Source organism: Thamnophis elegans, chromosome Z, assembly GCF_009769535.1.
Source record: "Thamnophis elegans isolate rThaEle1 chromosome Z, rThaEle1.pri, whole genome shotgun sequence".
NCBI lineage: Eukaryota > Metazoa > Chordata > Lepidosauria > Squamata > Colubridae > Thamnophis > Thamnophis elegans.
In genome coordinates this window covers 52,127,782-52,146,687 of record NC_045558.1, presented here as the reverse complement: position 1 = coordinate 52,146,687, position 18,906 = coordinate 52,127,782, and the positions used below count along the sequence as shown (strand labels likewise).

Here is an 18,906-nt window from a genome sequence, read left to right as displayed (position 1 = left end):
CATTTTGGTGAGGCATATTTCTTTATCAGTTAGAAGATGTAGGAGAGATTCTTCGTATATTTCCCCTTCTTTACATCTATAGTACTAATTTACCTTTTTAAAAAAGGAATTTCTGTCTAAATTGCAGAGTAAGCTCAAGAGCATTCCACAATTAATTCCTGACCATCATATATTTCAAATGTGAATTTCTTCTCTGTATTTATCAGGTGTGAAAAGCAAACTTTACATTGGTATGGAAAGATGGATAGAGGGATGACATATAATATCAATGATCACCAAGCAAATTCTGGAATAAAACATCCTGGAAAAGAATCTGGTTGGCTTATTCTTTCCTGCAAAGTTTTACTGCTTGTCTCATTTGTTGCATGAATAAAGGACAAAAAAGACAAAAAGAAGTGGTTCTGCTCAGCAAAATTATTTATGGCAGTTATCTCTAGGATTGTTAAGGAAGTGAACAATAAATATACACTGTGTTGCAGTTTCAATATGTGTAATGTGTAAAGCAGTGTGAATGTTTCTCATGTTTTTATTTTCAACTTAAATCTTTTAAACAGTCCTTTGCATTTTCTTAGGTATACACATTTCAAAATCTAAAATAAACTGAATATGCTTTGCTGAATTTATTAAGAAAAAGGGATAAAATTATGCCAGTCTGAGATTGTAAAGGATAAGTTACTTAAAAAAATAGAAGTCTAGCAGAGATTTTTGAATAGTGGGGAAACAAAAACCTAAGTAAGTTCACAGCTGAGAACTAAAGATCACTGTAAATATTAAAAATGAAGCACTTGGCTGAAATGAAACATTCAGATATCTTAAATAATGTAAATAAAAATAAATTGTTGGACAAACTTCTCTACAGCAAACATTTCATAATGAAGGTGTATGTTGATATAAGGTGACTCACAATATAATAAATTAAAAAACGAACAGTCACAAGTCATGAATTTATGATCTATTCTCTCATGAAGACAAGCTTTGATTTCACAGTCTGTGAGTTGAGTTTCTTTAGGTTTCTAACCAGGTACAGCTTTTCAGTCAAAATGTGAGCCTGGAAATTAATTACAAGTTTATAAAAAGGAAAACAAATATTATTATATATCCATGTTTGTTCCATATAAGATCTGTTGTATTTTGCACTATCTTAAATTTCTGGATTGTTTTCAAAAGAGCCTGCTCAGCTCGTGATGATGGGGTAGTAATCCATTTAATTAGAAAGGCCAAGTAGAAGACTACAGTGAAGTAATCTATATTACTTCCCAAAGACTGTTTCCTGGACATCATCAAGTCCTAAGAAGCAAAGTTGCACTGAAGAAGCAGAAAGGCAGCTTGAAACATGTTTGGAGTATAATGAATTACAGCATTTTCTGAGCGGTCTGCACAAACACTTCTTGACCAAAAATATCTAGTTAAAATATATCTATATTTAATGCATAAACAATCCATTCTGGAAAATTTAGTTCTATACAACAACTCATTAAAGTATTACTTAAAATAAATCTGATTACTAATTTTACAAAACTCTTTTTAGGGATCTGCAATCACATGGTTGGATCATAAGATGAGAAATAGAAAATCTTGTTTTTAGAGCCAAAAGGTAGTAAAGAAAAAAATCTGCAGTTAAAATTTCTGGTGCTTCTAAATCCAATATTCCAATCATTGAGATGTGATCTTTCCCCAAAAGTTTGTATTTTTACTGTCACAGCATTTCAGTTTTTATTCTGGCTCCACTGAATGAACAATCACTTCTGTATACTTCATAGAAATAAAATAATTGCATATGACTTATTTTCTAACATAGTGCATGAAAGCCATAGTTTGAAAATAGTCAGTGAATAGTAAACTACACATATTGTAATTTAAAAGTTTTACTCTAAAACTATAAATATCAGCACATTTTTATTAAGTTGCGCTGTTCTCAATGGTGCTTATTCCTTTGTAAGTATGTTTAGGAGTGCATCGTAATCAGCTTTGCTGATATTTGTTGTTATATTACAAGTATTTTATGGAAAGCAAATATTCTTAAAACTGCATTCAACATAATTATTTCCTGCATTAAAAAGAAAATTTGGTAAAACATAAATGATCCCCAAAAATCAGTAGGGCTGGGCTTCAATGTTTATCAGATCAATTATTTTCTAATTGAACTGCAGCTTATGAAGTTACTTTAAATACAAGTGTTTAAAAATAATTGGATCCAGAATTCAGATCTGTTCTATGGAGTAACATTGAATCCAATAATTCACATAAATCACCATCTTAATGAAATCTTTATTCTTTGCATTGATTGACATGTGTGGGACTATCCCTCTTGAGATCTCTTTATAAAAAAGTATGCAGATTATTAATCAGGAAATGGGTTTTCACTCCCTTCAGGAAGAATTTATTCACAAATTCACATTGGTTAATCAGCTGCATTGGTTAATCAGCTGCAAAATCTCATGGATCTAATCGGAGATAGACCCTAATTTTTTTAATTAGGATTAAGATTGTGAATACTTCACTCCAGGATTTGATTTAGAAGTACCCTTTAATAATGCTACTTAAAGTGGTTTTGTAATTGTTTAAGGTTCCTGATCATTAACCTGGATGAACTCTTCTTTGAAGAGTAAATGTTTTATTCTAAAAAGAATAAATATGTGAACTAAAGTTCAAGACTCTGTCCTTTTAATTGTACCTGTTTAAAACAGGTTTTAGCGACATGGTTTTAATCCTTCTCCATTCAAATGTTAATTAAAAACTAACATTCTTTCAATATTGTAACGTTGCAAGATTGAAGTTACTTAAGAGAATTCTAGTAGAAAACCGGGCGTACATCTGAATAAAGCTTGAATTGGGCTTCTTTCAGACAAAACATGCTGGGTGTTTGGGAGTAGCCTGAGCAGTTTGAGGTTTTTAAAGACCTTAATGCTTTTAAAGGCAAATTTGAAGAAACCAGGTTTCCCCGACGCTAACTCTTAATCTCCCACGTCTGTGCCGCTATCTTGAAAAAAGACCCGCCATATATTTCATTGAAAGTTGTCGCTTCTTCCGCTTTGTAGCCCGCTCGCTAGCTGGAACTTTCAGAACCGCGACGCTTAGCTCGAGAAGACGCAGCCCCGCACAAAAGACAGCGGTACCCAAAGGGTTAATGTTTTCTGTTTGCTTTTTTGAGTTCTCCTCTTCCCCTCCTCCCCTTTCCCTTTAACCGCCCCCTCAGAGCTCAGGCGGAAGTGAGTTCGCTCCTTTGGAGATTAAAAGGATTCCGAGCTCCATCGGTTTCAATAACAGGCGTTCCGAAAGAGGTCGACCAGGAATGCGAGCATCTCGGCGCCCTGCAAAAATCCGGCTCACCTAAATCGCGGGTCGGGGAGGGGGGAGGGGAACGTAGGGGGAGCGAAACCACCCATTCACCGGCACGATGGCTACAGCGGAATCGGATGGGATCTCCACGCTCTTGCCACTACTGTTGTTAATTTAACCCCTCGGTCGGCGGGCGCTCCCACCTCCCCCCATAGATTTTCTTGATAACCACGTTGGGGATTTTTTCATCTTCGGAGGGCAAAATAAAGAATTCGTTTTCAATTATTTTTGGAAGACCACGCGAAGAATTGAAATGACAAAGGAAATGTGATCGCAGTGCTTAGGGAGCGAGGCGCAAAAGAAGGCTGCTGCCGGATTGCAGCCTGGGGAAAGCGCTACACCGCTGTTGCAATTTGTGCAATCGAACCTAATACGCCCCCCCATGAATAATTCAGGAAGGCCGGCCGGAACCTGCCGCCGCCGTCCTTTTCTCAGGCGGCTCCTTTTGCCGGTTTAAACGCGTGTGCGGCCAAGCTACAGGAAAGAGTGAGACCGCGTGCGTGTCGCTGCCGCCCTTGGGCAGCAGCAAAAAAGGAGCAAATTCGGGAAACCCCCAGAAAGAATAAAGGACCTGATCGATGCGCTCACTCGGCTTCCCGGGGGATCCGCTTGGAGACCTGGAAAAGGCGTGGACCCGTGAGGAAGACGATCTCTGGAGAGTAAGAACGCGTGCTCGTTCATTCATTCACACGCACCACCCACCCACCCACTCTTTCTTTCGGAAGCCTGCCTGCCCAGAAAGCTACACCGGAGGAATCGCCATCTCTGCTTCTCGTTTTCAAGACATGCGGTGGTGGAGCCCTCAGGGGTGGATCGGTGCCGGAAGAGTCTTCCGGGACAACTTTCGTGTCTCCCGAAACCTCCCGGAGTCCCCAAGAAAGGAGAAGTGAAGCAAGTGGTCCCGCTGTTCCTTCACCTCTCTCTCCTTCACCAACCGAGCCCTTTTCTCATTCCCTCGCCATCAACCCGCCTCTTCTGATACACCAACTAAAGAGAAGATTTCGCCCCCCTCCTCCTTCAGTTTTTCCCCTAGAAGGAAGCGAACGGCAGCCGCGCGACCGGATCCAGTTCACGCTGGATTTTTAAGGAGTAGGGCCCGATGCACTTTTCTATTAAAGAAACCCTCATTCTTTCGCCTCGTAGTCCGAGAAACGCTGAGGCGGCAGAGAAGGAAGAAGGCGCTGTCCCAGGTGGGAAGCTTTAAACGCAGAGCGAGGGAGGGGGCAAATCAGAGGAGCGTCTTCCTCCTGACGCTACTTAAGGAAGGAGAAGACGAGAGGAACGCCGGCTGAAGCTGCTCCCGTCTCGCCTAGCCCGCGAAGAGTGGTTTGGAGTAGCAGGAGTCGTCGCAGCGCCCCCACACAGCGACTAATTGATGCCACCCACCAGGGCTTGCAACGCGGGTCGTCGTCGCTCGCTTCGGTTCATGCTGCTACTGCTGCCGCCTCCTTACTAGCCGCACTCTCTTGCGCTTCCCCCTCCCCCTCCCAATGGCTTCGTTCCCCGAGTCAGATTTCCAGATTTGTCCACTGTGTAAGGAGATGTGCGGCTCGCCGGCTCTTGTCTCCTCTAATTCGTCCACTTCGTCTTCTTCTTCTCAGACTTCAAACTCTTCCGGGGGCGGCGGCGGCGGGGGGGTGTCTTCATCCTGCACCCCGTCGAGGCGGCTCCACGTCTTGCCCTGCCTGCACGCTTTCTGCCGCCAGTGCCTGGAAGCGCAGCGCCACCCAACCGCGGGTGACTCTCTAAAGCTGCGCTGCCCCATCTGCGACCAGAAGGTGGTGATCTCGGAGCCGTCGGGCATGGACGCGCTGCCCTCCTCCAACTTTCTCCTCAGCAACCTGCTCGACGTGGTCGTGGTGGCCGCCGCCGCTGCCGAAGATCAGAAGAACAACGGTCGTCCGGGCGGCGGCGGCCAAGGAGGCGGCGGCGGAGCGGCGAGCAACAGCAATACTAACAACCGGCACCCTCATTCCCGCCAGCAGCCTGTTCAACAGCAACAGCAGCACCGCACCGCTGCGGGTGGTTCTTCCCCGGGCTCTGCCGCCGGCTCGGCGCCGTCCGGGGGAGGCGGTGGCTCCGCGTTGCTGCTTAGGAGGCCCCACAGCCGACAGGGCGAGCCCCGCTGCAGCTCGTGCGACGAAGGCAACGCCGCCAGCTCCCGCTGCCTCGATTGCCAGGAGCACCTGTGCGACAACTGCGTGCGCGCCCACCAGCGCGTTCGCCTCACGAAGGACCACTTTATCGAGCGCTTTGGCCCAGGGCCGCCCGCGACGGCGGGAACCGGCCCCGCCTCGGCAGCCTCCCAGCTCGCTCTCAACCCACCCTATTCCGCCTCGCCTTACAACATCCTATCTGTCTTCCCGGACCGAGTCAACTATTGCCAGCACCACGACGACGAGGTGAGTGCCCCGACGGGTTAAATTAAGTGGCTTTTCCTCAAAGAGTCCCAGCTCGTCAGCTTGCGCACGAGAAACGTTGGGAGTTAAAGAAGTGGCGTTTTCCTTCTTTCCCTCCGTTTTGGGGGAGGGGCAGTGTCAGAGGCACTCTGACTTTTGCCAGACCAGAAAAGATGCCAACAGGTGGGAGCAAGGGGAATCCTATGAATTCTGTCTTCAACCCCACGCTAAATGGCCAAGAAGTGGTTGGTTTTTCATGGGTTTGCAAGGTAGTTTTTGTTAGGGGGCAGTCCCTAATGAAAAAATATTAGAAAGTGTTCTTCTCAAATAGACAAAAACGTTCTGTACTAAGGGGTGACTCTTAGACTTTGGGATTGAGTCCTGCGGTGATAATCTGGATTAAGGGACAGCTAAATGAAAAAGGGGCACTGGTACACTAGGATTTCAAGATAGACTTTCATTCATATATATTAGTTTTTTTACTGTATCAGTCTCAAAATAATAGGGTTATAGTGTTCTATACATATTGGAAGTTGTTCAAAGGTGCTAAATTCCCCAGAACCTATTGCTTGTGGGGGTGGGATTTTGTGCTCCTATGGATTAAAATTTACTGTATTGAATTTGGATAATTGATAACTAAGCAAGAGGCTTTTGAGACTTGTAATTTTGTGGCTATGCAGTATAAATTTCTTACCTTAGAACTGCATTGTACTTCCTCTGACAGGCTACACATGACTTTTTCTCTCCATAAGATTGTCAACCAGTCTCTTCCTTCTCCACATTAACAGGAAATACCCTTCAGGTTTCAAAGCATCTGGTGGCTTTAATTTCCTTTTTTTTTTAAAAAAAGAAAAAAATAGTTCCCCTTTCATACTTTTCCTTTGCATAGGTGGTCACACTTTGCATCTTCCAGTCCTACTTCTTTTTCTTCCATGCCTTTGTTCACATGGAGCTGTCCAAGCTTAACTGGTGTAAATCATAATTCTCTACAAGCAGCAGAGTTTTTCTGTGTGCTGCAGGGGGCAGAGATAGTTGGAGCCATTTAAAAACAGCATCATCTATGTATATGTGTGTGGGGGGGGGGGGAGTGTTGATGCTGCAGACCAAGGAAACATGTTTCCTCTTGCAATGCTTTGGAGAATAAGTACATACATTGTTTCTTCAGGGATGCCAAGATAAAAAGTGTAAATGTGAGAAGTAGCAATCCTAATTCCTGGGACATCATCCTGTTTTTTGCTCCACATTCCTCTGCCAATTTGTGCCCATTCCCAGGACTACAGATGTCCTTGAGATGGACAAAGTGCTCAGTAAGGATTTCCTGATCTCTCTACCCATGTAGTTTACATTTTTAAATAAACAGATGGCTATATTTGCCACTCTGTTTGACTTAGCTGCTGATTACAGATCAGTTACAGACTACTACAAATGAAGAAGTAAGATATTGACAAACTTTTAACATAGATTTTGGGTTAAACATAAGTATCTTTCCAAAGATGGATTATGAATGAAGAATCTAGAAGCCTGACTTTAAGCCAGCTATGGAAGTTGATGCTGGTGCTTCTGAGCATGTGTGAAGTATTGGTTGAATTACTTCTCATTCAGAGGTTTAGGGTTAGAGCAAACTGACTTTCTGTTATTGCTTATGCATACAAAACATTCTTTAATTTGTTGCACAGGATTTAGTGCTAGGTTTAAAGTTTCTAAACTGATAGAGAACATCTTGTACACAAGATAATTTGTTTATAATATCTCTATTTCTTAAAAATTGGACAGGGACCATGAATAAATATCTGAAGAACTATTCTAGCAGATTTTTTTCTATTTTCAAGAGATAGGATCAATAAAGCAAAGCAGAAGCAAAATGAAAACTTAGGAAGAAAGTGAATTGAGAACTGGTGTACAGATTATAATTCTCTCTATAATTATTCTTTGAGATTGCATGTGTTTGGTGAAATTAAATGACCTGATGGTATTAATATTTTGAATGATCTCAAATAGTAATATATTAATAAAAGGTTTAACACCAGAGTGTCAAGTAGTCCAGAGCAGTTATTTCCTGAGAGTACTGCTCTTTTTAAAAAAAACCAGTTGTTTATAGATTTTAAATAATTATTTTAACGGAAATTCATTGCTTTAATCCCAAAGAATAAAAGACCTAGTACTGAATTCATGTATTGGAAGTTCAACTTGTAAGCCGACATTCCATTTCTTTTGCTAGTTGCATAGACCACAGTGGAATTTTCCACTAGCCCCATTGTTAGAGGATAGCTTACTCCATGCTACAGTTCCTGATTGATCCTTATTACTGAAAGATAACCAGGTTTTGGAAATAAATGGTTGGTTGATGCTATTTAGATACTCTGAAGCTTGGGAAAAAGTACACTATGATCTATTTTGAAAATAAATGTTGTTTATGTCTAATCAACTTTTGCCATTTTGTGTAGTTATTTCAAACATGGAAAAGAATGTCAATTTTTGTCTTCTTTTTTTAAGAAAAGGGATTTTTATTAGAATTTTGTAAGAATTGGAGGAAATATAAACATCTTATTGACATTTAGTTATCTGCCACTTTCTGAAAACGCTGAGCTTTTTAGCATTTTCCACAAACAAATAGGAATATTTATGAATCTAAAGGAAAGTTTGAACTCCAAATACAAGATTTAGAATGATAAAAGTAAATTGTGTATTATTTACAGGGACAGTATAAATAAGTGCATGAATATTTCTGTTGTTCTTAAGAAGTTATATCAAAAAACATCTTTCAACCCCCTCTTCCTCGTTCTGTTTTCACTATACTTAGTAGATTCATTTTATAGGAATTCTTCAGGGGAAATACTTTGTTCTTATGGCTGTATTTTGAACAAAGTATTGTAATTCAGTTTTATCATAATGCTTGCATTTCAAATAATGCTCATACTGAAAAACATAAATGTGTACTCTGCAATGCTTGTTAATTTCTTTCCACATTTAAAAATATTACTTCAGAACTTCATATAACATGTGTCTTTTTAAAATCATATTATGATAGTAGAAAGCATTTTGTGCATTTTGTTTATGATAGTTTCTTTTGAAACAAATAGTTCATCAGTAACTTCTTAGTACAACTTCACTTAATACAATACTATTTGCTTATGCTTATTTAGGAATAACTAAATAGAAATAAATAGCAAATAGAATGGGGACTATTCCAAATGAAAAAACAATTGTGCATTAAACTTGTATTTGTTGTGGAAAAAATATTTGAATCTCTGTAAAGGGAATAAATAATAAATATTTTCATTTAATTATAAGATTTTTATGGGAGAAATGGATTAGGGGTGTTCTAAAAGATACTTTGCATTATTTCTGCTTGCACAGGGCGAGCATACTACAACCTCCTGGATTCCTTAAAAAGCTTCTATTGAGGATTAAGAAACCTCTGAAGTAGTGTACTATTCTAAACCAAGGGCTGCCATAACAACCATAAATTGACACTATTGAAGAAGACAGCCTTTGAACCAGTGTGGAATTTCAACAACAGTCTTATTTCTGACTTAATTTGTAACCCAGAGATTCCATGAAAATGGACCTGGTTATGACTTGTACTGGCAATCCTCTCAAGAGTACTACATGGTCTCAGCTGCTTCTTTCCATTACTTTTTTTAAAAAACTATTTTGGACCAGTGCTTTCCAATTGAATGCCTGAATGGTTTGGGATTGTAGCTTCCAGAATTCTGAGAGAGCATTTAGAGAGTCCCAGTTGAAAAAGGCTACTCTTAGTATCTAGTTTATATTTTGGAGATTTTCTAAAATGTTGTACATCTAAAGTGTTCTAGAACACTACAACCATTTGTTTACTTAGAAGTAAATCCTATGCTCAATGAATAAGTCTATTCATAACTTTAATTTTAATCTTGGGATTTTTTTTAACCTGTTCATCTAAATATCACAAAGTGAAAACTTTTATAGGAATTAGAAGCAGTTTCTATGCCTTTTATAATTTTGGTGGTCACTGTTATATTTCTTAAAGAGTAAATATTGGTATTCATATTTCCTATTTGATGATTGCCCTTAATTTTTGTTTTCTGCAACTCTGTTATTCTGGGGAGCTTAGCCTAGTGGGTCTTCTCTTTGGTATGTGTACTTGCTGCTTCTGTTTTTGTGTTTCCTAGATAATTATAGTAAAGAATTATCCTTGAATAAGAGATATACTTTTCAAACAAGTTGCAAACATGTTTATCTAAAATTAGTTGACTGGGTTAAGAAGTTAAAACAGGAGCATAAAAAATGAAGACCAAGGAAATGGAGTATAACTTGCTTATGGATGTTCTTATAGGATACTTTAACTTTTTTTTGGAGATGGATGTGTTTTGATTACTTTGCTTTCAGAAATTGTTTTGCCTGGCCTGACTGACTTTCAGATTATATGAATTAGTATTTCCATCTAATATCAAAGATCTAAGGTTTCTGATAAGATTCCTGTTTAAGTAGGATGGAAGAAAATGTCTTCTTCCATAACTTTTTCGTTGGATGTTTATTGTACTTGGTTTGCATTGCATGAACTAGTTGTTAGTTTTGTAGTTTAAACACATAATTAATAGTCAATGGAGAGGGAGAGGAGAGGGGGAGAGAGTTTTATGTACACAACTGAGGATTTTTTAAAGCATATTTTCAGTGTTACAAATATTTTAAGCCCTGTAATGTTAATTTTTGATTATGTAACTATGTTACTAGTATATATATTTTAGGGCATCTACAAAGTGCTTCTTTAATTCACTTGCCAGTACCACAGGACTTGAATAATAAAAATGGTTTACTTAAAAGGCTTGACTATCTCTGGGAAAAAGTTTGAACAACAGACTGCATGGTGCCAGCTATCATAACAAGTGATCCCAATGGTCACATCAAAACACCACTAGTGAAAAAGTAACCATTTGACTCTGGAGATTGTAAAATGAGAGAGTTAAACATTTCCCTGAGGCTCAAATAGTTTTGAACACAATGACTTTGTAGTGGGGAAGGGAAGAGAGGAAAAGGACCTACAACTAAAAATTCATCAAACTTACTAACTCTGGTATTGATTAGCAAGGTTGGATTTTAATTGGTGTGCCAAATTTAAGTAATTATTTCTACCAACTGTTTCTATGAGATAACTTTCATGTTTTAAAAAGAATTAGTTGAAATATTTTTAAACACACGGAGCTGGATTTGCACACATACTTAAGAGTATGAATTTATGAGATTATTTAGCATTTGTGCCCCTGTTGACTTTTTCTTGTATATTCTTCTATAAATGGGCTTAGCTGATTGAGCTGTGCAAACAGAGACATATTTTACATCTGATGATGCATTTTGCAAGTGCTCAGAATAAATAATAGTTTTAATAAGAGTTCAACAGTTTTTTCAAACTTAGTACTAAAAATCTAGTCTTGCTTTGTTTTAGTGAACCAGAGAGAGTTGGCACCATGCTACTTCTTTGTGAGACAAAGTAATGGATTAGAATTGGCTCTATTAATATAATAGTGCCACAGGTTTGTATACAAAAAATGCAGCAGGATATGAAGATTGTACACTATTGTAGTTTGCCTACTTGCACTATAAAATAAGAGTGTAAGTACATGTGTTATATCTTGGAAATTGTGGCACATTTTCTTGTGTGCCAGTTTTGACTACAGCAGTTAGCATGTTTATTTGCTACTATGTTTAGGGAAAGTCTAATGGTTTGTAGTAAAAAAATATGTGGGAATGTAGTTATATAGTGGTAGTTGAGTTTGAAGAAGAGTAATGATTGTTTAAGTTTGTAACCTGTTTAATATCTTATATGAAATTTGATTTCATATATTGAATAACTTCAATTGTTTTCAAGCCACTTTCTCCAGTCTCTTCCTATAATGACACATAGAAGTTCTTGCACGAGAAATGAACAATTTGGGGGCATTTTGAACAAGAATAAAATAGCCTTGTTGTTGAACTGAAATCTATATTCTTATCCTGTGAAAGTAACATGACCTTTTATTAAATTTACAAATGACCTAATGAGACCATCTTGATTGACATAATTCCTGTTTAATGTACTGTATATACTCGAGTATAAGCCTAGTTTTTCAGCCCACTTTTTGGGCTGAAAAAAGCCGCCTCGGCTTATACTCGAGTCAGTGAAAAATTTGCCCGAAATGGAGGAGAAAAAGGGGCGGGGCCATGCCGCTGGGTGACACTTGTGAATGGCCCAGTGCCCCTGTGAGTTTCCCCTCCCTCTGTGTCAGTTTGCCGCGCAGCGCGCACCGCACCATCCCCCCTCCTCACGTTCTAATGTAATGCAGGGCTGTCTTACGATTCCCCTTCCTCCCCCTCCTGCCGCTCTGCAACGATGTCCCACCTCCTCCTTGTTATGGCAAGCAGCCACATAGCGATGTCCCACCTCCTCTGGTACAGTGATCCAATGATAGGAATCACTGTGCCGTGTGTCATAGGAGGCGGGACATCGCTCCCGCGGCTGCACGGGACATCATCATCACAGCGGGACATCAGCATCATGAGGTGAGTGAAGTATTTCATTGAATACACCGCTAGTTTACTGTTTTTCTTTGAAATAAATATTCAAAAACATTATTGGTATCTATTTTTATTTTTGAAATTTACCGGTAGCTGCTGCATTTCCCACCCTAGGCTTATACTCGAGTCAATAACTTTTCCAGTTTTTTGTGGTAAAATTAGATGCCTCGGCTTATATTCGGGTCGGCCTATACTCGAGTATATACGGTATACTTATTGCTGTAAAACTAAAATACTCAAATTTTAATTATTATATTCTTCTAGATGTATATGCAATGTTAATTTTTCTTCTTTTTCTTTGTGATTTAAGACTTGTATTGAACAATATTATTAGGACTATTAATTGTGGAAAAACTATACTTCCAGCATCACTTTGGTATGTAGCGTATACTTCTACCTCCAAAAGCCTGCCATCTTAATTCTGTTTTAAATGAAAACCAGGAAGTTACATTTCCTTAGAAACCAAGTAGTGGCACTGATAAATCCCAGTGGTTGTCAAGTACAGCCCATTATGTTGCTCCTGTGAATGTTGGGGGGGGGGGAGGAGTGAGATGCAAAGATCAACAAGCCAAAGCTGTTATGATGAGGAAAAATGGAAGAGAGATGGGCTTTTTGATTCCATATACTTCAACCAAAAAGTCTAGTTAGATTCAGATCTAATTCTAAACTTTGTGCACATTGCCTAAACTTCTCCCATTCTTTTGATCAGTTTGCCATTTATTTTCAACAAACAAGTCAGTTGAAAACTCTTAGCAAACTTAATATAGAGTGGAATAAAATCATTTGTTGCTTTTCTTTAACAGCTTGGTGTGAAGAGAGTGGCAGAATGTAATCCTGTTTAAAAATATCTTTCTGAAGTATTGTATTTCTGCAGAGTAGTATGTCAGTAGTTATTGAGTTAAAATGAAATCTATCCTAACAGTTGCGTGTCAGCAGCTAAAGCCCAGCTGTCCAATGAAGCACAACGGCTGCAGCATCTGCACCATGTGCTTTCTTTGTCCAGGCAATTGAATGAGAAAGCAAAAGATAATCAGTGCCAGGTAATTTTTATTACACTGATTGTAGCCAGCATCTTTCTATTTGCATTTGGGATGCTGCAAATAAATACCTATGTTAAAACTAATCAAATCTTCTCAACTTTTAGAAATTAATATTTGAAATGGCACATATTTGGAAGAAAGCAGAGACAAGGTCTTATTTTCTTTTGATCCCCTGACATAAGCACTTGGCCTTATTTTGGGGAGATATTATTATTTTTGAGGTGCAGGAGGCAGCAAGCATGGTCACCTCATGGCTGTCTGTGTTACAATATTTTTGGGGAGGACTTACTTTTTTAGCACATGTGCTCAAAAGCCTAATTGGGAATATTATCCGAGGAGGTCTTATTTTCAGGAAAACAGGGTATAAAGAGAGAGTTTCTTATCCTTCACAATTGTTTTCTTTCCTTAACAATTTCAAAATGCATGGACTTCAGCTCCCAGAATCTCCTAGCCAGCATGTCCACACATCTTAAAATTGCTAAGATTGAAAAACAGTAATAACAGAATAAATATTTATGATTAAATGCCACATTGTTGGCTGATAGAGAAAATTATAAGGATGGATAGCAATAGCACTTAGACTTATATACCTCTTCACAGTGTTTTACAGCCCTCTCTAAATAGAGTCAGCATATTGCCCCAACAATCAGGGTCCTCATTTTACCCACCTCAGAAGGATGGAAGGCTGAGTCAACCTTGAGCCTGGTGAGATTCAAACTGTCAAATTGCAGGTAGCTGGCAGTCAGCAGAAGTAGCCTGCAGTACTGCATTCTAACCACTGCGCTACCAGGGTTCCTGATTAACACATAACACGAAAGCTATTACAGGATTATTCACGTAACCTGATAGGGCTGGGGTTTGAGAGTAATAGTTGCACAGTGTTTTCAGAACTACTGTAGGGTAATGTCGATAAGTTAGGTTCCTTTCATAAGATTAGCCTATGGAAGTACCATAAGGGTTCCACAATACACTATATTGCCAAAAGTATTCGCTCACAACTGAATCTAATTATTTGGATGGGTGAGTGAATACTTTTGGCAATATAGTGTATCTATATTGGTTGAAGCTGAAGGCAGCCCATCTGGCTCTGCTGCACTTTCGGACCTCAGTGGAGGGGCGTCACGTGCTTCTCCTGACAGACAATGTGGCCACCAAGTCCCACATAAATCGTCAGTGGGGACTCACTCTCGAGCTCTCTGGCTGGAGGGTCTGAAGCTGGGCGCCTGGGCGGAGAGACACCTGTTGTCTTTGGTGTCAGAACATATCTCCGGTCTTTCCAATCACCAGGCGGACTGGCTGAGTTGGGAGACGCTGGACAATGGCAAGTGGCAGCTCCATCCATCGTTGTTTCGGAGGATCTGTAGGAGGTTTGGCACTCCCCTGGTGGATCTCTTCGCCTCGCTGGTGAACTCGCAGCTCCCGAAGTTTTTCACCCATTTTCAGTCCCGGTCTGCGGAGGGCATGGGCGCTCTCAGGAGCAGGTGACCCCCAGGCCTTCTTTATGTTTTTCCTTCCATTCCCCTCATTCCGGGGATCCTCAGGTAGGTGGTAGTGGAAGGGGCGCTAGTCGTAGTCGTGGCCCCGTATTGGCCCAGGAGACCCTGGTTTGCAGACCTTGTCCAGCTGTCGGTGGCTCCTCTGTGGAGGATCCCGCAGGAGGAGATGGTCTTGCGGCAGGGAGTCCTGGTTCACCCGGTGCCCAGTGGCTCCATCTGACTGCCTGACTCTTGAACATCCACCATCTTATGAAGGGAAGCTTCTCAGACATTCAATCGGCACCCTAGGGTGCATAGTTTCCTGAAAGGGGCGAGCAACCTTCGACCTCTGACAGTCCATCGATACTCATCCTGGGATCTCTCAGTTGTTCTACAGTTGTTCTGCTCCCTTCGAGCCACTCTGCTCATCCATCTCCGGCATTTAAGAATTAAGACTGCCTTTCTCATTGCCATTACATCGGCAATTTCAGAGCTGGCAGCATTCTCAGTCAGGGAGGACTTGTGTATTGTGCATCCTGATAGGGTCAATCTTTCTTTGGGCCTGTCATTCCTTCCAAAAATTAATTCTTGGTTTCATAGGGTGCAGGAGATAATTCTCCCAATTTTTGTCCATGACCCAGACATCCGAGGGAACACACCTGGCATACCCTAGACATCCGTAGCACAGTCCGCACATATATCAAAAGAACAGCTTCCTTCCGCAGGTCGGAGGTGTTCCTCATGTCCTTCCAGCCTGGCTCCATGGGGCAGAAGGTGTCATCTTTGACTATAGGATGCTGGTTGCACGCTTGCATCAAGCTGGCCTACGAACAGCAGGCCAGGTCGGTACCAGCACACATAACTGCACATTCCACCAGGAGTGCAATGACCATGGCAGCTTGGGCAATGCAAGTGTCCATTGAGGAGATATTCAGGGTGGGCGACCTGGTTGTCGCCTTCTCCGAAATTTCAAATTGGACTCATTTGCTGTAGCCAAGGCTTCATTTGGAAGAAGCGTTCTGCAATGGGTTCATTCTGAATCGCAAACCCTGGACAGACCTTCTTCCCACTCTGGGACCACATAGTTTGGAAAAAGTTCCATGCTTGGACTCTACTAGCAGCGCACAAGAGAATGACCATTGGCTTACCTGAACAGTCATTCTCTGGGCATTGCAGGAGAGTCCAACCCTGCCCAGGGGTCTTTCAACAGTCCAGGGTTTGACATCAGCCAAGACACATCACATTATCATCATCACGTTCTACAGGGATTCATGCCTTAGTTTTAAAACTGACCTCAATTAGGAGCAGGAGGCATAGCTAGAGAAAAAATTGAACTCAATCCTTGGGCAGATGGACTAAAGTTAACCCATGCTTGAACTCTCCCGCAGTACCCAGAAAATGACCGTTCAGGTAAACTAACGATCATTAATTCCAGGAACTATTATGATTCTCAGTCTTCATTGGGAATTCAAATAAATTATAGAATTAGTATACCAACAAAATAGATTCATTTAATTGCTTATTAGCTTCATATTTAAATTTATTACAACTCTTTCTTGCCCTCCTTGCTCTCACACTTACTGTACATATTGAGAATATTCTTTATTGTCCATTAGTTTTCCTTAAGCTTGCTTTTAAACTGTGTAATTCTAAGCAAATTAATTAAATAAGGAACATAATGCAGCATAAATTCAGCTGTTGGGTTCCAAAAATTCAACCCACTAATGGAAAATAGCAAATAGAATTTTCAGTAGCTCTGTTACGCCATCTCGTGCTCACTGACTTTTGCAGTCCAAGCTGATTTATCAAAATATAAAGCAGGAATTCCCTTCTTTTCCTTTGTTTATAGAACAATGGAAGATAAATGATAAATAATAGTTGAAAAAAACTTGAGTGGGCTTTGTGAGGGACAATAGTTCTATGTAGGTTGTGAAGAATATTCCGTATTTTTTCACCCATACGTGTTTTTGAAGCCAGTGTTGAGCTTGCTTTTATATTAGATTTAAAAGATCCTTCATATTTTTCTCTTTTCCCTCCCACTTTTGAGCAAGAGGACAAATTCATAGACATATTGCTGCCAGTGTGGGATTGATAGGCAGAATTCTATTGGCATGATCATTCATCTGTCTAGTTTGTTATTTAGAGAGTGTCATGTTTCCTTATCCTTTTATATTTCTGAAAATGAAATAAACTTAGTTATGAATACTATAAGTTGGTAATTTTCTGATTTAAGAAAAATATATGTCTTTCTTTTTATTAATCATAGTTTCTTGAGCAATTTTTTAAAGGAATATCCTATGCATATTCACCTTCAGCAGACGTTTAATGCAAATTCACCCATCATACTGATTGGTGGTAGCCCTCAGTTTGGGGTGATTTAAATTGGTGCCCTTAAGCACTTATTTTGCCTCTTATAATCCCAGACACCTTCCAAAATCCTCCAGTTTTCGGTCCTGCTACTCTATGGGGATTCCAAAGAAAATGTTCTAAACCCAGATTTTTTTTTTAAGTGTCCTTGCCTTTGCAGTTGTTAAAAACAAGCTTGATTGTAAAGCAAAGCATATTTTAAACAATTATTATATAAATGAGTATTAATCCAATTAATTATATAGATTTTGTAATGAAGAAAATTTAATTTTTCACTTACAGTCATCTAAAAAAGTAAAACCTATGTTTTTTTAAATGTGGACATATATGTGGTCATAACAATATTTTACCTTCATTCAAACAGTATTTAAATATAAAGATAGGCATTTAAAATTGACTTTGCAATCATTTAATAACATAAAATTAAAAGATCTGTCATTTCCTTCTGTAGAAAAAGTAAGTACACCATTGGCCCTTTTTATAACTTTCTACCAATCTTTAACCACAAATGTGAGACTCCCCCCCCCTCCATGTAGAATTTTTTTTCATCTGCAGTATTTGAAGAGTTGTTTTGCATGCAAAGCACATGTCAAATCAACTCAAAGTATCTAAAAGGATTTAGATCTAGGTTTTCTCTTGGTCATTCCAGAGTTTTCCATAAAACAGAGAGCCATGGGGTTGGAAGGAACCTTGGAGGTTTTCTAGTCCAACCACCTGCTTGATTTTACTGGATTTCAATTGCATACAAACACACACATGTATAAAGTTTTTTTATTTTTCATTTTCATAACATATATCCACATGTATATTATTTCATAAACAACATCATATTATATTATTAAATGTTTACATCAATTCATCTTACCATCAACTCCCAAAAACAATTATTGGCTCTCCTGCTCTCCATAACCATATTTGTACCGTATCCATCACTTTCTTCTCCCTCTCTCCTCCCTACCTCCTTTCTTCCCTCTGTCATCCTTCTCTTCTACTTCTCCTTCCTCTCCTCTTTCCACTCCTTCTTTCTCTCCTCCTCTTCTCCCCCCTGCCCTCTCTCCTATCCCTCTCTTCTTCCCTTACCTATCTCTTCTATTTCATACTCTTCACCTCATTTACTTGATGTATTTCAGCCTCTGAGTGAGCTCCATTTTATGTTGATGGTATTGCTAATTCCTTTTCAATATACATATTTAATTTTAACATATATCTTCTTCCTTTTTAAGAAAGAGAAAAAAGTATACATATATAGTAATTGTATTTTTAAACCACCACCACCACCCCCAGCCTATTTTTAGCCGAGATGTAGACCTGTTACAGTTCCCAGCTATTCTCATCATTATATTTATATAATTATACATCCTTACACACCCCAAATTTGTGATTCTGTCTTTATAATCTCAATAATTTCCCATTGTAAGTATATTTCATGTTCCCTCTCCATTTTTCCATATCTTGGCTTAGGTTACCCTTAATTGTCTTAAATAACAATCCTTAATGTGCAATGTTCATTACAATTTCCTTAATCTACTATCTAGAACAGTGGTAGTCAACCTGGTCCCTACCGCCCACTAGTGGGCGTTCCAGCTTTCATGGTGGGCGGTAGGGATTTGCTGTAACTCTGCTTTATACATTTTATAAAGTAAAGTTACTTCCCTACTTTATAAATCACCATTACTGTGGAATCGGTGGGCGGTTAGAAAATTTTACTACTAACAGAGATACAAAAGTGGGCAGTAGGTATAAAAAGGTTGACTA

General features: G+C 39.6%; 2 protein-coding genes across 3 annotated transcripts in view; both read left to right on the top strand.

The window, feature by feature from the left end:
• TCAIM (T cell activation inhibitor, mitochondrial) overlaps positions 1–2,658 on the top strand; it is a 115,978-nt gene extending 113,320 nt beyond the window's left edge. Inside the window, exon 13 of the transcript XR_004256948.1 lies at positions 207–2,658. The gene's annotated coding sequence lies outside the window, so the exon portion shown is untranslated. The remainder of the gene's footprint in view (positions 1–206) is intronic.
• Positions 2,659–3,212: 554 nt separating this feature from the next.
• The window catches only part of TRIM71 (tripartite motif containing 71), a 59,704-nt gene continuing 44,010 nt past the window's right edge, over positions 3,213–18,906 (top strand). The window contains exon 1 of one of the 2 annotated variants that reach the window (XM_032237308.1): positions 3,213–5,741. In XM_032237308.1, the coding sequence (XP_032093199.1) occupies positions 4,830–5,741 (912 nt within the window). In that variant the 5' untranslated portion in view covers positions 3,213–4,829. The remainder of the gene's footprint in view (positions 5,742–18,906) is intronic. The other variant, XM_032237307.1, reaches the window with a different exon arrangement.